The sequence below is a fragment of the Pseudorasbora parva genome, chromosome 20, assembly GCF_024679245.1.
Source record: "Pseudorasbora parva isolate DD20220531a chromosome 20, ASM2467924v1, whole genome shotgun sequence".
NCBI classification, from domain to species: Eukaryota; Metazoa; Chordata; class Actinopteri; order Cypriniformes; family Gobionidae; genus Pseudorasbora; species Pseudorasbora parva.
The window spans coordinates 8,748,315-8,760,638 of record NC_090191.1 but is presented as its reverse complement, the minus strand read 5'-3'; the positions used below and the strand labels follow the sequence as shown (position 1 = coordinate 8,760,638).

The window sequence follows — 12,324 nt, the reverse complement described above, 5'->3', positions numbered from 1 at the left end:
ATTAAATAATTACAAAGACTCTAATTAATTAGATTAATTTTTTTAATCGAGTCCCGGCCCTAATTATTATATATTATTATATTATATATTATTTGTGTGGTGTGGTCACATCTCTGAACGCCAAGGGTGCTTCTCATTTCTTATTTTTGCCTGAATATGTATTTTGACTCCATTGAATTTTCTAAAATCCTGAAAACTATGAGAACTGTGGCTATGTTTAAGGACTTGGCACTTGGACTGAAAGACTGTTGGACTCTGGCTTGGTATTTTATTCAGTTATTAAGTCTGACATTACGTAGGTCCCGTATCACAAAAAAAGGTTTCAAGCTTTTTATTTGTTAAAGCCTCTGAGGCTAGTGTACTTGAATTGTATTTAACTGCAACAATGTGTTGTATAATTACAGTTTTGCACAATAAATGGTTCTCAAAACTACATACAATGTAAAAATTAATTTAGCAGTTTGGCTTTCCTTAGGATCTATATAACCTGTTCTGAAATGGCTCTATTATAATTTAAATATCGCAATATTTATTAGTTAACTATTAACTATAGACACTAATAGACATAAGAAATGTGAACTGAAACATAACAGAAAATATATCTAAATATAAAAATTAGGACCGGGACTTTAACGCGTTAATTAATTACGCACAAAAAATATATAACAATTTTAACCACACTTATTTTTTGCACCGCAGAACGTTTTTCAATAAATGAGTTTCGACGGACCGATTATACTGGAACACCAACTAGCGCTCACGAGTCACGACAACAAACCATAGTGAACATGAACGAAGAAGCTGATGAGACCTCTCTGCTTGGCCCCGTTGTTTTAAAAACCAAAGGATGGAAGCGTCGAAAAGAGCATGGTTGTGTGCAAGCTATATAACAAGGAATTTGCGTATCACCGCAGCACATCGAGCCTCAAATATCACAAATATGCTTTTGCTACACTTAATGGCAAACATTGCTCTGGTCTGTTGGACTGAAATAAATAAACAATATTTTGTTGATTAACCTTATGTATTCAGTCATTATTCAATGGCATACTAAAAATCCATGTGAAAAATTACTTCTCATTGTTCTCAGGACAAATATTTATATGTAATTAAAATGCGATTAATTTCGATTAAATAATTACAAAGCCTCTAATTAATTAGATTAATTTTTTTAATCGAGTCCCGGCCCTAATAAAAATATCTGCTATGAAACAAACACACAGGAATGTGACAAGAGCAAAGGAGATAGCCAGGTGTCCATGTACACAATAAGAAAGCAAATAAAAAAAAGTGAGAATGGGCAAAACATTTCAGGGTGGAATCTTGTAGAAGATGAGTATCTGATGCGGGACACATTTAAAGGTCATGTGAATAGCCTCACCCAAAAAGAGACAACAAACATTGTACTTTGAGTGCAAAATTAGATTTAGCTGCAATGTGAATGATTTCACATAGATGCATATTTTCTGGTGACATTTTAAATAGCAGAGCCTCAGATCTGCATGACTTTTCAGGTGTATCTTCTCACACTGAAGACATGGGAACTTCTCTCTGGAGTTATCACATGATTCTCATAGTGTTTCTTGTCTGTGAAACTCTTTCCACAATGACCACATATGCATGGGCTCTCTTTGGCTTCTTTCTGGTATGAGCTCTCATGTGAATTTTAAGACTTTCTTTTCAAAAGAAACTTTGTCTACACTGTTGGCAGGTGTAAGGATTTTCTCCAGTGTGAATGCTCAAGTGGACTTTAAGATTTCCTTTATCACTGAAACTCTTTCCACACTGCTGTCAGATGAAAGAGCTCTCTCCAGTTTGAAGTCTCATGTGGATGTTAAGGTTTCCTTCTCCGATGAATCTCTTTCCACACTGTTGGCAAGTTTAAGGTTTCTCACCAGTGTGAATTCTCATATGCCTGTCAAGGTTTCCTTTATCAGTAAAACTCTTTCCACACTGTTGGCAGGTATAAGGCTTCTCTCCAGTGTGAACTCGCATATGGGCTTTAAGGTTTCCTTTATAAGTTAAACTTTTTCCACACAGTTGGCAGGTGTAAGGCTTCTCTCCAGTGTGAACTCTCAAGTGCCTGTGAAAGTTTCCATTATGTCTGAAACTCTTTCCACACTGTTGGCATATGTAAGGCTTCTCTCCAGTGTGAATTCTCATGTGGGTTTTAAGGTTTCCTTTATCAGTTAAACTTATTCCACACTGTTGACAGCTGTAAGGCTTTTCTCCAGTGTGAACTCTCAAGTGCCTGTTAAAATTGCCATTATGTCTAAAACTCTTTCCACACTGTTGGCAGGTGAAATAACTTTTTGTTTCTGTGTTTTTAGCCTGTGTCGATCTTTCTCCAGTCTTGAAGTCATGATGTTTATCATAATGGTCTTTCTCTTCTTCCCTTTCCTTAAGTTCATGACTTACCTCTTTCACTGCCATGTGATCTAGGGCAAAAACATACATGAAACAATTTAGACATTTAAAGCATCAATACCAGGGTATAGGGTAGTATGATATAGGGCTGCAAGATAGTGGAAAAAAATTACACTGCGATATTTCTTTCCCCAACAATATATATTGCGATATTGAGAGCCATCAATCCAGGCTAAAGTCAATAATTACCATTCCGCGATATTAATAATTTCACTAATAAGCCAGCTTCATTACAAGTGACAAAAAGAAATGTTGGAGAGTATGTGTAAACATGAAACTAAACCTCCAGTAGGTGTCAGCAGGTCTTAATGAGTGAGTCACTGAGTCGTTCATTCAAACGATTCATTCAAACGCTGAATCGTTCAGTGAGTAACACTTGTTGCTGTGAGACGCGTTATACGGTTCTGCTGTGAATGATTTTCACTGATGAAATGTGACAAAAACACTAAATATTGCATCTGAAATGTAAGTGACTTTAAGTGAATGTTAATTAGTTGTTTATGGAACTGTCATATGAAATCAGTTTAATTTTCAGTCATGATGGTGTTCAGGAAAACGCTCAAGTGTTGTAATTTCTCACGACCTTATTATCGTCAGTTCATTATATATTATAATCCACTATCGATCGTCACTTACACTAAATTAATACACAAACATTCTATGCATTTTGATAATTCGCTAGCTATTTTTTATTTTAATCAGGCTCTTGTCCGTCAGGCAAGTAAAATTCTCTTTCAGTTGTCCCTTCAAAAAAACCACTTGTCCCGGACAAGCATTAATGTCGAGCCCTGCTTTGTATTTGTCTATAGAGCTTTGTGGTGCCGTTTAAAGTGATTAGACAAATTGGTGGTGGTTTCTTGTTTTGTGGCCACAGCTTTCTGACACTCCATGCAAAGTACCTCTTTTTGGTCAACATTATCCTTTTTGTAGCCGAAATAGTCCCAAAAGGATGATTTCTGGTATGAAACTTTTTTTTTTTTTTGCAGCGTAGCGCATTTTAGCAGTGAATGTTTGGCCGTGAGGGGTGAGCAGCAGCACAGCGAACCAATCGCTGTACAGGCACGAAGAAGTTTTACTACTGGATTAGTAGTTGTTCATTTATGCCATTAGTTGACAACTAAGTACACATTTATATTAATTTGATTACTTAAATATACACTGGAGAGAATTTCATGCTCTTCCCCATAGCGTGGGTATAAATACTGAAGTGGAATACCGCATCCCCATTTTTTACTTCGGAGCCGAAACTCATTGCTCAGTGTGTTTTTCTACGAAGAGTGTACGAGTTTCGCGAGAAGGATCGTTATTTCAGCAGTGTTGGTGAGACGGCACATGTAGCAGCGGACGTGTGGAGAAGAAACTAAACAGCTGTTCTTACAGCTCACTGTGCATTTTCTCCTTGAGTGCTCAGAGCAGGCTTGCACCTTTGAACCCCGGTGAGCTGCGGCCATCTCCTGTGTGGGATAGCGTCTAACAACAACATGCAGTGTCATTGGTTCAGTTTTTCACAGAACTATTAACAATACCCGCTGCAAAGTGTGTTTGAAGTCTGAACGGAACTGCGCTCATTTGAGCTGCCCGGACAACGAATGAAGTGCGAGCTCATACACGGGCCGATCTCGTGACAGACACAATACACAGCGCTGGAGATCCAGTGAGAGAGCGTTTAAATTCACCACAGAATTAATAACATCGCTACTGTGATCTAGTGGAAGCGTTCGGCTCAGAATTCTGTTATGAACCACAGATATCAGATCAAACAGAGCTGACATGGAGACAACATGAGCGAAGGTCAGGGATTTCAGTCACAAATCACCAACATTCACCATGATTTACTGTAGTAAAACCACATGGATTTAATGTTGTTGTCATTATTTATCTTAGCATTCGTACAACCTTTTGAGATTGAAATTCAAGCACTTTCCAATGGTTTCGTGCACTTATTTGTACATGTAGCCTACTGCACTTATTTCCAGCACTTCAAAGCTGTAAATATCTAAAATATGCTATTTTTAATGTGATGGTTTGTAAAACTAAAAGTTTAGTATTTAGTATTAAAAGAAATAGTATTTTAGTTATTTTTTTAATGTTTAATCCATTTTGTGGCAAACAAGCATTTTTTTTATTAAAAAAAAGATATGCAGTGCCCACCACTATAACCAGCAGAAGAGCACTTATTAGCCATTTCCACTCCCTAATATATGGAGAAAAGTACGAAGTCACAAAGTCTCATGAAAAAACTAAATTACACAGAAAGCAAGTAAAGAGCTCATTTTATAATGACTGAAGCTGTCGGTCAGTTCAGTGTGAGAATATTGAAGAACAATGGTAATCTATATTTAATAATATCATTAGCATATTATTAAATAGCATATTTCAATTTTCCCTATACTTTTTTGCACATTACTGTTGTTGATAAAAGTTCATTTGATCTGCATATCAATTAATAAACCTTTATGTATACTGTATATTGCAAAAAATATGGTGCCCATTTATACTGTGGAATGGTCTGGGTTATTCACATGCTGAAAGTTTTGAAACTCCAGGTAGGCACTCTACCAAGCCTCAAATATTTTACCTAAACAAAATAAAGTTAAAACTTGTTTTGAACAATTTCTTTGTCATGCAGATTGATTTTAAGTAGGAGAAAAAAAAAGATGAAAAAAAATAAAAAATCGATTAAAATCGTAAAGATTTTTTTTTTTGGCCATATCGCCCAGCCCTAGTTTCTGGATACCATTGTTTTCTGTACCCAGTCAACGGTCGTGATCGCTGTCTCACGTGTTTGGGCGTTCAGCACGCTGAGGCGGCTTTCGTGAATGACTCATGTTCCCACTGCAGGAACATCCCATTGCACATCCCCCGATCTAGTGGTCCTCCTGCTGTAAAGCAGAGGTCTACTACTTTGACCGATGCCTCTGGTGGAGACCTGAGGGTTACTGTGAGGGAGTCCCCGTCGGGTCAACAGGCTCCTCTGGCCCCTCCTGCGCGCTAGCAGAGTTTCCAAGAGATCGTTCTAGTCCTTCCCGCAGGGTGCCAGCCATTACTTTTGGGGCTCTGGTTGAAGATATGATTTTGATAGCTGCATCAGGGGACAAGCTAATGGCCTCTGGAGATTATGATTTCGGCTGCGTTGCCCCCTTAGGATATGGTAGCGTTGCCCAAGTCTGATCCAGAGCTCACGGCTATACTTTCCCAGGCTGTCACAAGTGTCGGGTTTGAGTGGAACCCTCCACCGTGTCCGGAACCTTCGCAGTTCGATGATTGGTTTCTCGTGATGGCCCTTGCTGGTTCTCAGCACCCCACCCCGGTTCCATTCTTCCCAGGAGTGAATCAGGAGCTCACAAATGGCAGCTACCCTCGATGGCGGCGCAGCTAAGGGGTGCATAGAGATCCCCCAGTGGATTGGTCTGTGGTGATGCAGCTGTGTCCCAAAACCACTATCGACTGGCGGGGTAATCCACATCTCCCCTCCCAGGCATGAAAGTTCTCATCCGCAAGGCTTACACAGCCTGTGGAGAAGCCACGTTTTCTATGCATGCCATTGCGCTCCTGTGCCCGGTTGCATAAAACACCTTAAGTGAAAATTTCCCTTAAGATCGCCCTTAGGTTTCCCTTAAACTTAAGGGTGTTGCATAAAATAACCCTTAAGTATCACTTAAGGGTTTATTAAACTGAAACGTCATAAACCCTTAGAATTATCCTCAAATGTCTATTTTTCACTTAAGTAATCCCTTAAAAACCGTTAAGTGTTGCATAAAGCCCCTTAACTGTCATTTTCCTAAGTATAGTTTAAGGTTAGGAAAGGTTTACCTTAAGAGTTGACGAACATTAATGAGAAAAAAGTTTTATTGTTCCTGTTGAAGATGTAAATGTGCCAAAGCGAATTTTTCGCGATAGGGAGAATCCTCTGGACCATCTTAGCAATGAAAAACTGCTTCGCGAATATAGATTTGATCGCCGCGGGATATATGAGATCGCTAACAAACTCTAAGGCGATCTTGATCATGTTACCCAGCGCAACCACTCACTACCCTCTGTGTTACAGTTGCTTATAGCACTTCGGTTCTTTGCAACTGGGAGTTTCCCGTCTGTGGGAGATGTTTTCCATGTTCATAAATCGTCAGTTAGTAGAGTTATTCACCGGGTTGCAGGGGCTCTCTGCCGTCATTTAAGCCAAACTGTGACATTTCCATCGCGTGTTGAACTGGATGCCATTCAAACCTCTTTTTCGGAAAGCGGGGTTTCCTCGAATAAGTGTAATAGATGGCACACATGTCAGAATTCAGGCTCCCCGCACGCATGAAGATCAGCAGTATGTTAACAGAAAAAAATACCATTCTGTTAATGTGCAGCTAGTGTGACCATCTGTGCAGAATTAGAAATGTTGTTGCATCATGGCCAGGGAGTAGCATGACTCTAGGATTTAGACAGAGCTATAGCCTATTAACTTTAAAAAGTTGAAAATTAAGTAAAAACATATAGGCTATTGTCAACTTATTGATCATATTTTTTCAATGTATTAAAATGTATTTTGACTTGTTGATAATTATGGTCATCGTTTGATCCTAGGAAAGATCAAACTGATCAGATCAACGATCGGACAGCTCAAACGCAGATTTCACTGTCTCCACAGCGAGCTGCGCGTTGAGCCTCCAAGGGCTGCAGAATTATTGTCGCCAGCGTTGTTCTTTTTAACATGTCAAAGATGTATTGTGAAGAGGGAGATGATGTCGAAGAAGAGGCTCAAGAAGCAGAAGCAGAAGAGGCTCATGAAGAAAATCAACAAGATTTTCAACGGGCTGGATTTGTTGTCAGAGATGCCATCGTAAATGCATTCTTTAATTAGTTTAGCTAGTAGCCTATGGACAATAGTCATAAATATAAATAAATAAAATATAAATAAATAAATCATAAATAAATACAAAACCTGTCAGATCTGTCATAAAAAAAAATATTCGTCAATTGATGTGCATTTTATTTTTCCTTCACTTTGTAGCTGCATTAGTTTGTTATTAAGAATGAAGTTGTAAAGGTCTTGATTTTCCTTCTCCTTTTTAAGTTTTTCGATCAATTGCAGTTTTGTCTTCTGTAGGATGTCTCTTTGCAGTTTTTCTCTTGTCGCGGCTGGAGAGGATATTTGCGTCTTTCTGCAATTCACAAGTGTTTTGAAGGAATAATGAAAAAAATCTAAAAATTACATCGAGGCTGTTCTAAGTAAAATTAACAATAGACTAAAATAATTGTTAACAAAGAAGCAATAAAACCTCACTTTGCTGCATGATTTGGCGTGCTGCTGGCGCTCTGCCGGTGTTGAAGCTGATTTTTGCTGAGAAGGTCTAACGTGTGAAACAAATAACGTTACCAAGCATAGTATTTTATTTTGTCGTGATCTTCAAATCGTTTATCCTCAGCAGTGATCATTTTTATTTGATTTAAGACAATAATGTTCTCTCACTCCGTGTAATATTCCTCTTGTTGAATCTCAGCTTCACTCTCTAACCCACCAGCGTAGCGTGTCTATGGCAACAATAGAATTTTATAACGGTAAAACCTGGGTCGCAGTCGTGAAACACTTAGCGGTGTCCCTTACCTAAGAGAACCGTTTAAGGGATTATATGCAACACCCTTAAATCATTCCCTTAGATAAGGGGAAATCACGCCTTAAGTATCATACTTAAGGGAAAAACTTAAGGAGTTTTATGCAACCGGGCACTGGAGCTCTACCAGGCCAAAGCGCTAAAGGAACTTCACAAGGGTAGTTCCGACCCTGGAGTTATCCAGGAACTGCGTGTGGCAATGGACCTTACCCTCTGGGCAATTAAAGTCACCGCACACTCCCTGGGTCAGGCAATGTCTACATTAGTGGTCCAGGAGCACCACCTGTGGCTGAACCTGGCGGATGTGTGTGAGACCGGCATGGTGCGGTTCCTTAATGCCCCGTCTGCCAGGCCAGAACTGTCAGTCAGTGAATCTTGCCTAGAAATCAGGCCAGCTAACTCTCACGTTGTCCTGAGACCTCTGCCTGGATACGTGCCCAAGGTTCCCACAACTCCTTTCCAGGACCAGGTGGTGAACCTGCAAGCACTGCCTTCAGAGGAGGCAGACCCAGCCCTAGCTTTGCTCTGTCCCATCTGCGGTCTTCACGCATACATGGACCAAACTCAAAGCTTTAGGACCTCAGAGCAGCTCTTTGTCTGTTATGGAGACCAGCAGAAGGGACAGGCTGTCTCCAAGCAGAGGTTAGCCCACTGGATAGTGGTTGCTATCATCTTGGCCTACCAGTTCCAAGAAGTGCCTTGCCAGTTCAGGTTGCAAGTACACTCAACTAGGAGTGTGGCTTCCTCCTATCCGCTGGCCCAAGGCGCTTCACTAACAGATATATGTAGAGCTAAAGGCTGGGCAACAACTAACACATTACTCGCACAGCACTCGCCACCAGTAGCCAACAGCGCGTAGTGTCCATTCTAGTGTCGGCTTGCAACACCACTTTTGCCCTCTGGGCCGGATACGTGCGTCTATTGTCTCCAGTTGTGTTGCCCAGAAATGGCTAACCTTGTCAAGTTCCTCTGCCACCCCTCGGTATCAGATGTTGCGGCCGTCTGATGCCAGGCCTAGACCGGTACACATGTGGAACGTGTGTGTAGGCTGGGTATCCATATGTAGTGGTTCCTACGGCAACCCCATATGTGTATTCTTCCACGGCATCAGCTACCCCACATGGCTAGCCCCGTGTCTTTCCCTTGACAGAGCCCGCTCTGTCGTCTATGATGGTGTTCTTCCTCCCTGGCGATAGGTTGGAACCACCTCAGAGATTACTATTTATTGGTTTCCCTTGCTATGTTAGTCCTTATGTGTAATCTACAACATCTCCTTCCATTGAAGAATGTGGCTCTGCAGCGTTCCATCTCTTGATGGTCATCATACATCGAATGTGACTGACAGGGAATGTCTCAGTTACATATGTAACCCTCGTTCCCTGAAGGAGGGAACGGAGACATACGTCCCGTCACCAGGTGCTGTGCTTCCGCTGAAGGGCAGAGTCACTAGTTTGTCTGCTCAGCAGAAAAGCGAGGATGCATTATTCCCCTTCAATATTTATACCCGCGGGGCGGAGCGTGGATTGCGGGAACCGCATGCCAATGGTCATTGGCTCGTTTTTAAACACTCAAAGTAGATTGGTCTCTGAAAATGATGCCTAATTCGTCGGTCAGTTCCGATCTACCTCTTCGTTCCCTCCTTCAGGGAACGAGGGTACATATGTAACCAAGACGTTAACTACATTAGTTACCATGAAGAAATAATGAACCACTCATTTAGCATTTATTTACCTTTGTTAATGTTAATTTCAATATTTCTTTATTGAATTCTTGTTAACATTAGTTAAATGACTATGAACTATTAATTAGCCTTAACAAAGATAATACAATAGCTAATGTTAACTAATGAAAACTTATTGTAAAGTTTTACCAATATTATTATAATTTATTATTACTACTACTACTTCTACTACTACTACTACTAATAATAATAATAATAAGTATGCTTAATTACTATGCAATTTATGTAATAATGTAAAAATATTTAAGTTCTCATATTGTTTTATTTCAGACCTTGATAAACTTGATAAACACATGGCTCAAACAAGCTCTGTAGCTTTACAAAAGGAATATGCTACAACTTCTGTTAAAATGAATATATAAAAAATAAAATGTGTGCTTTGTTTAACAGAGGTAGCTACAAAACAGACATCTATTAAATTAAGTGCTTCCAATGCACACAGTGAAATCTCTTACTGTAACGTAAATTCATATACTACTAATATAATTAAAACTGTAATGTTTTTTAAACTAATATAATAATTCATAATAATAATTCATTACATTTATATGGCGCTTTTCTAGGCACTCAAATCGCTTTACATAGAAGGGGGAATGTCCTCAACCACCACCAATGTGCAGCACCCACCTGGATGATGCGACGGCAGCCATATTGTGCCAGAACACTCACCACACACCAGCTGATTAAGCTGATCCACACACCAGAGGAGACAGAGTGATTATTGACAGAGTGAAAAATTCCCCTTGCCCCTCAGCGCTACCAACTGTAGAGATTAGTGGCACCAGTGCTACTGCTCTCAAATGTTAGTCTGAGACTTATTTATTGCTTGATTTAATTTTTTTTTTTTACTGCTATTTATGTTCAGGGATGTTAAAATGTTTAGAGCAAGTAGATGTTGGGTTTAATGTTACACAAAATAATTGTTTTGTTTAGGTTCCTTCAGTATTAAATCGCTGTATGACTTCTGTGTATTCTGTTTATCTAGAGCTGGACATTTTAAAAAGGATCAATTGACTGAGTTCAGCTTTGAGAATGAAACCAACCTGTTTGTTCCTCAGTTTCTTCATGTTTCACTCTGAATGTTTCTTCAATCTTCATGTCTTCACTCTCCTCTTTAATAAATGCAATTTTTATGTCTTCACTCTCCTCTTTAATGAACTCCATTATGTCATGTGGATCTCAGTCATTCACCAGGAGATTTTTTGTGTTTTACCTGTTTAAGATTAACAGAAAGAAAAACACTCAAAACTAAATCTCTCAAAACTGAGTCTCAGTCAGCTTTAGTTCATTAGTTTCGTCACTCATCTCTCAAAACTGAGTCTCAGTCAGCTTTAGTTCAGTAGTTCAGTCGCTGGTTAAGAGAGTTGGAGAGAGTTAATGGACTGAAATCATCTGAATAGAAACACTCAAAACTAGCAACTACAAATTAATAAAATAACAAAACCTATAGACTCTTAATATTTATGCATTTTATCTATATTTAATAAATTGTAGATTACATTTAAATAGCACTGCCATGAAAACATTAGCTCTTAGTTTACACATGTTAGTGTTTGTTGTTCTCGTTCATTTGCACTGTTGGAGCAGCTCGAGTCGCGATTCGAATCAATGAATAATTTTGCAAAGTATTTGATTCAGTTGACTCGGAGTTTCAAAAAGTTCAGCTTCTCCATCATTACTCGCCAGAGACTGAACTCGTGTCTATGATGAACTGATTTTTATAAACAAGACATTTATTGAACTGTCAGATTTTTTATAAGAATAAATTATATTATTATAGATTCATTATAGATTATGGAGCAGGTGGAAATTAAGTATGTGGTGTGGATTTAATAACGCAAAATATCCTTCATTAAAGTTAGATAAGCATTACAAAGTTATATTCAACAGTAAATAAACCATTTGCACGTTGCTTGTAAAAACTGTGAAACACTGAACGATTTCTAATGACTTAAATTCTTAAAAACAAACCTTTCTTCAGCCGAATCACAACAGATGCAGGAGTGCGGCGCAGCCTTATGACGTCATCACCAAAAAGTACCGTTTATACTGTCTAAAATCAGAGCTGCGGAGAAATTGATCTGCCTACTATTTTTTACTTTTTTTTACCAGATAATCCCTATATTACAATTAAAACCGTGACAAATGTGATGAAAACAACCATGTTAAAAAGAATGAGTTCATAAAGCAGAGTTTATATGTCCTAACTGAAACACGTACAGTCAGTATGTTTTGCCAATAAAATTAATTTGAGTCTTAAAATAAGTGAAGAATGTGTAAAAATAAATAAATAAATAAATAAATAAATAAATAAAATATTTCAAGAATCAGGATAAGTAAAATAAGCAATATTGATTTTGAAACGTTCATGCATAATTAATTAAATAACTATTATTGCTAAAAGGTTCAGTCCAAATACAAAATGTAATATTTCACTAAATTCTAATTAAATAAAAAGTCTAGTCTTCAAAATAAAGGTCATTTGTGTCATTTGAGTTGCTGCCTATGTAGTGATTCAACTCTCTCACTAATGAGAGAACACTTACGTAATTCACA

The 12,324-nt window shown here is 38.6% G+C and overlaps 1 protein-coding gene across 1 annotated transcript in view; it reads right to left on the bottom strand.

The window, feature by feature from the left end:
• Positions 1-11,789, bottom strand: part of LOC137049051 (zinc finger protein 420-like) — a 31,691-nt gene extending 19,902 nt beyond the window's left edge. The window contains exons 1-4 of the mRNA XM_067427443.1: positions 11,740-11,789; positions 10,812-10,981; positions 1,885-2,438; positions 1,701-1,788 (exon numbers count right to left, since the gene is read on the bottom strand). Of these exons, the coding sequence (XP_067283544.1) occupies positions 1,701-1,788; positions 1,885-2,438; positions 10,812-10,932 (763 nt within the window). The 5' untranslated portion in view covers positions 10,933-10,981; positions 11,740-11,789. The remainder of the gene's footprint in view (positions 1-1,700; positions 1,789-1,884; positions 2,439-10,811; positions 10,982-11,739) is intronic.
• Between the last annotated feature and the right edge of the window lie 535 nt (positions 11,790-12,324).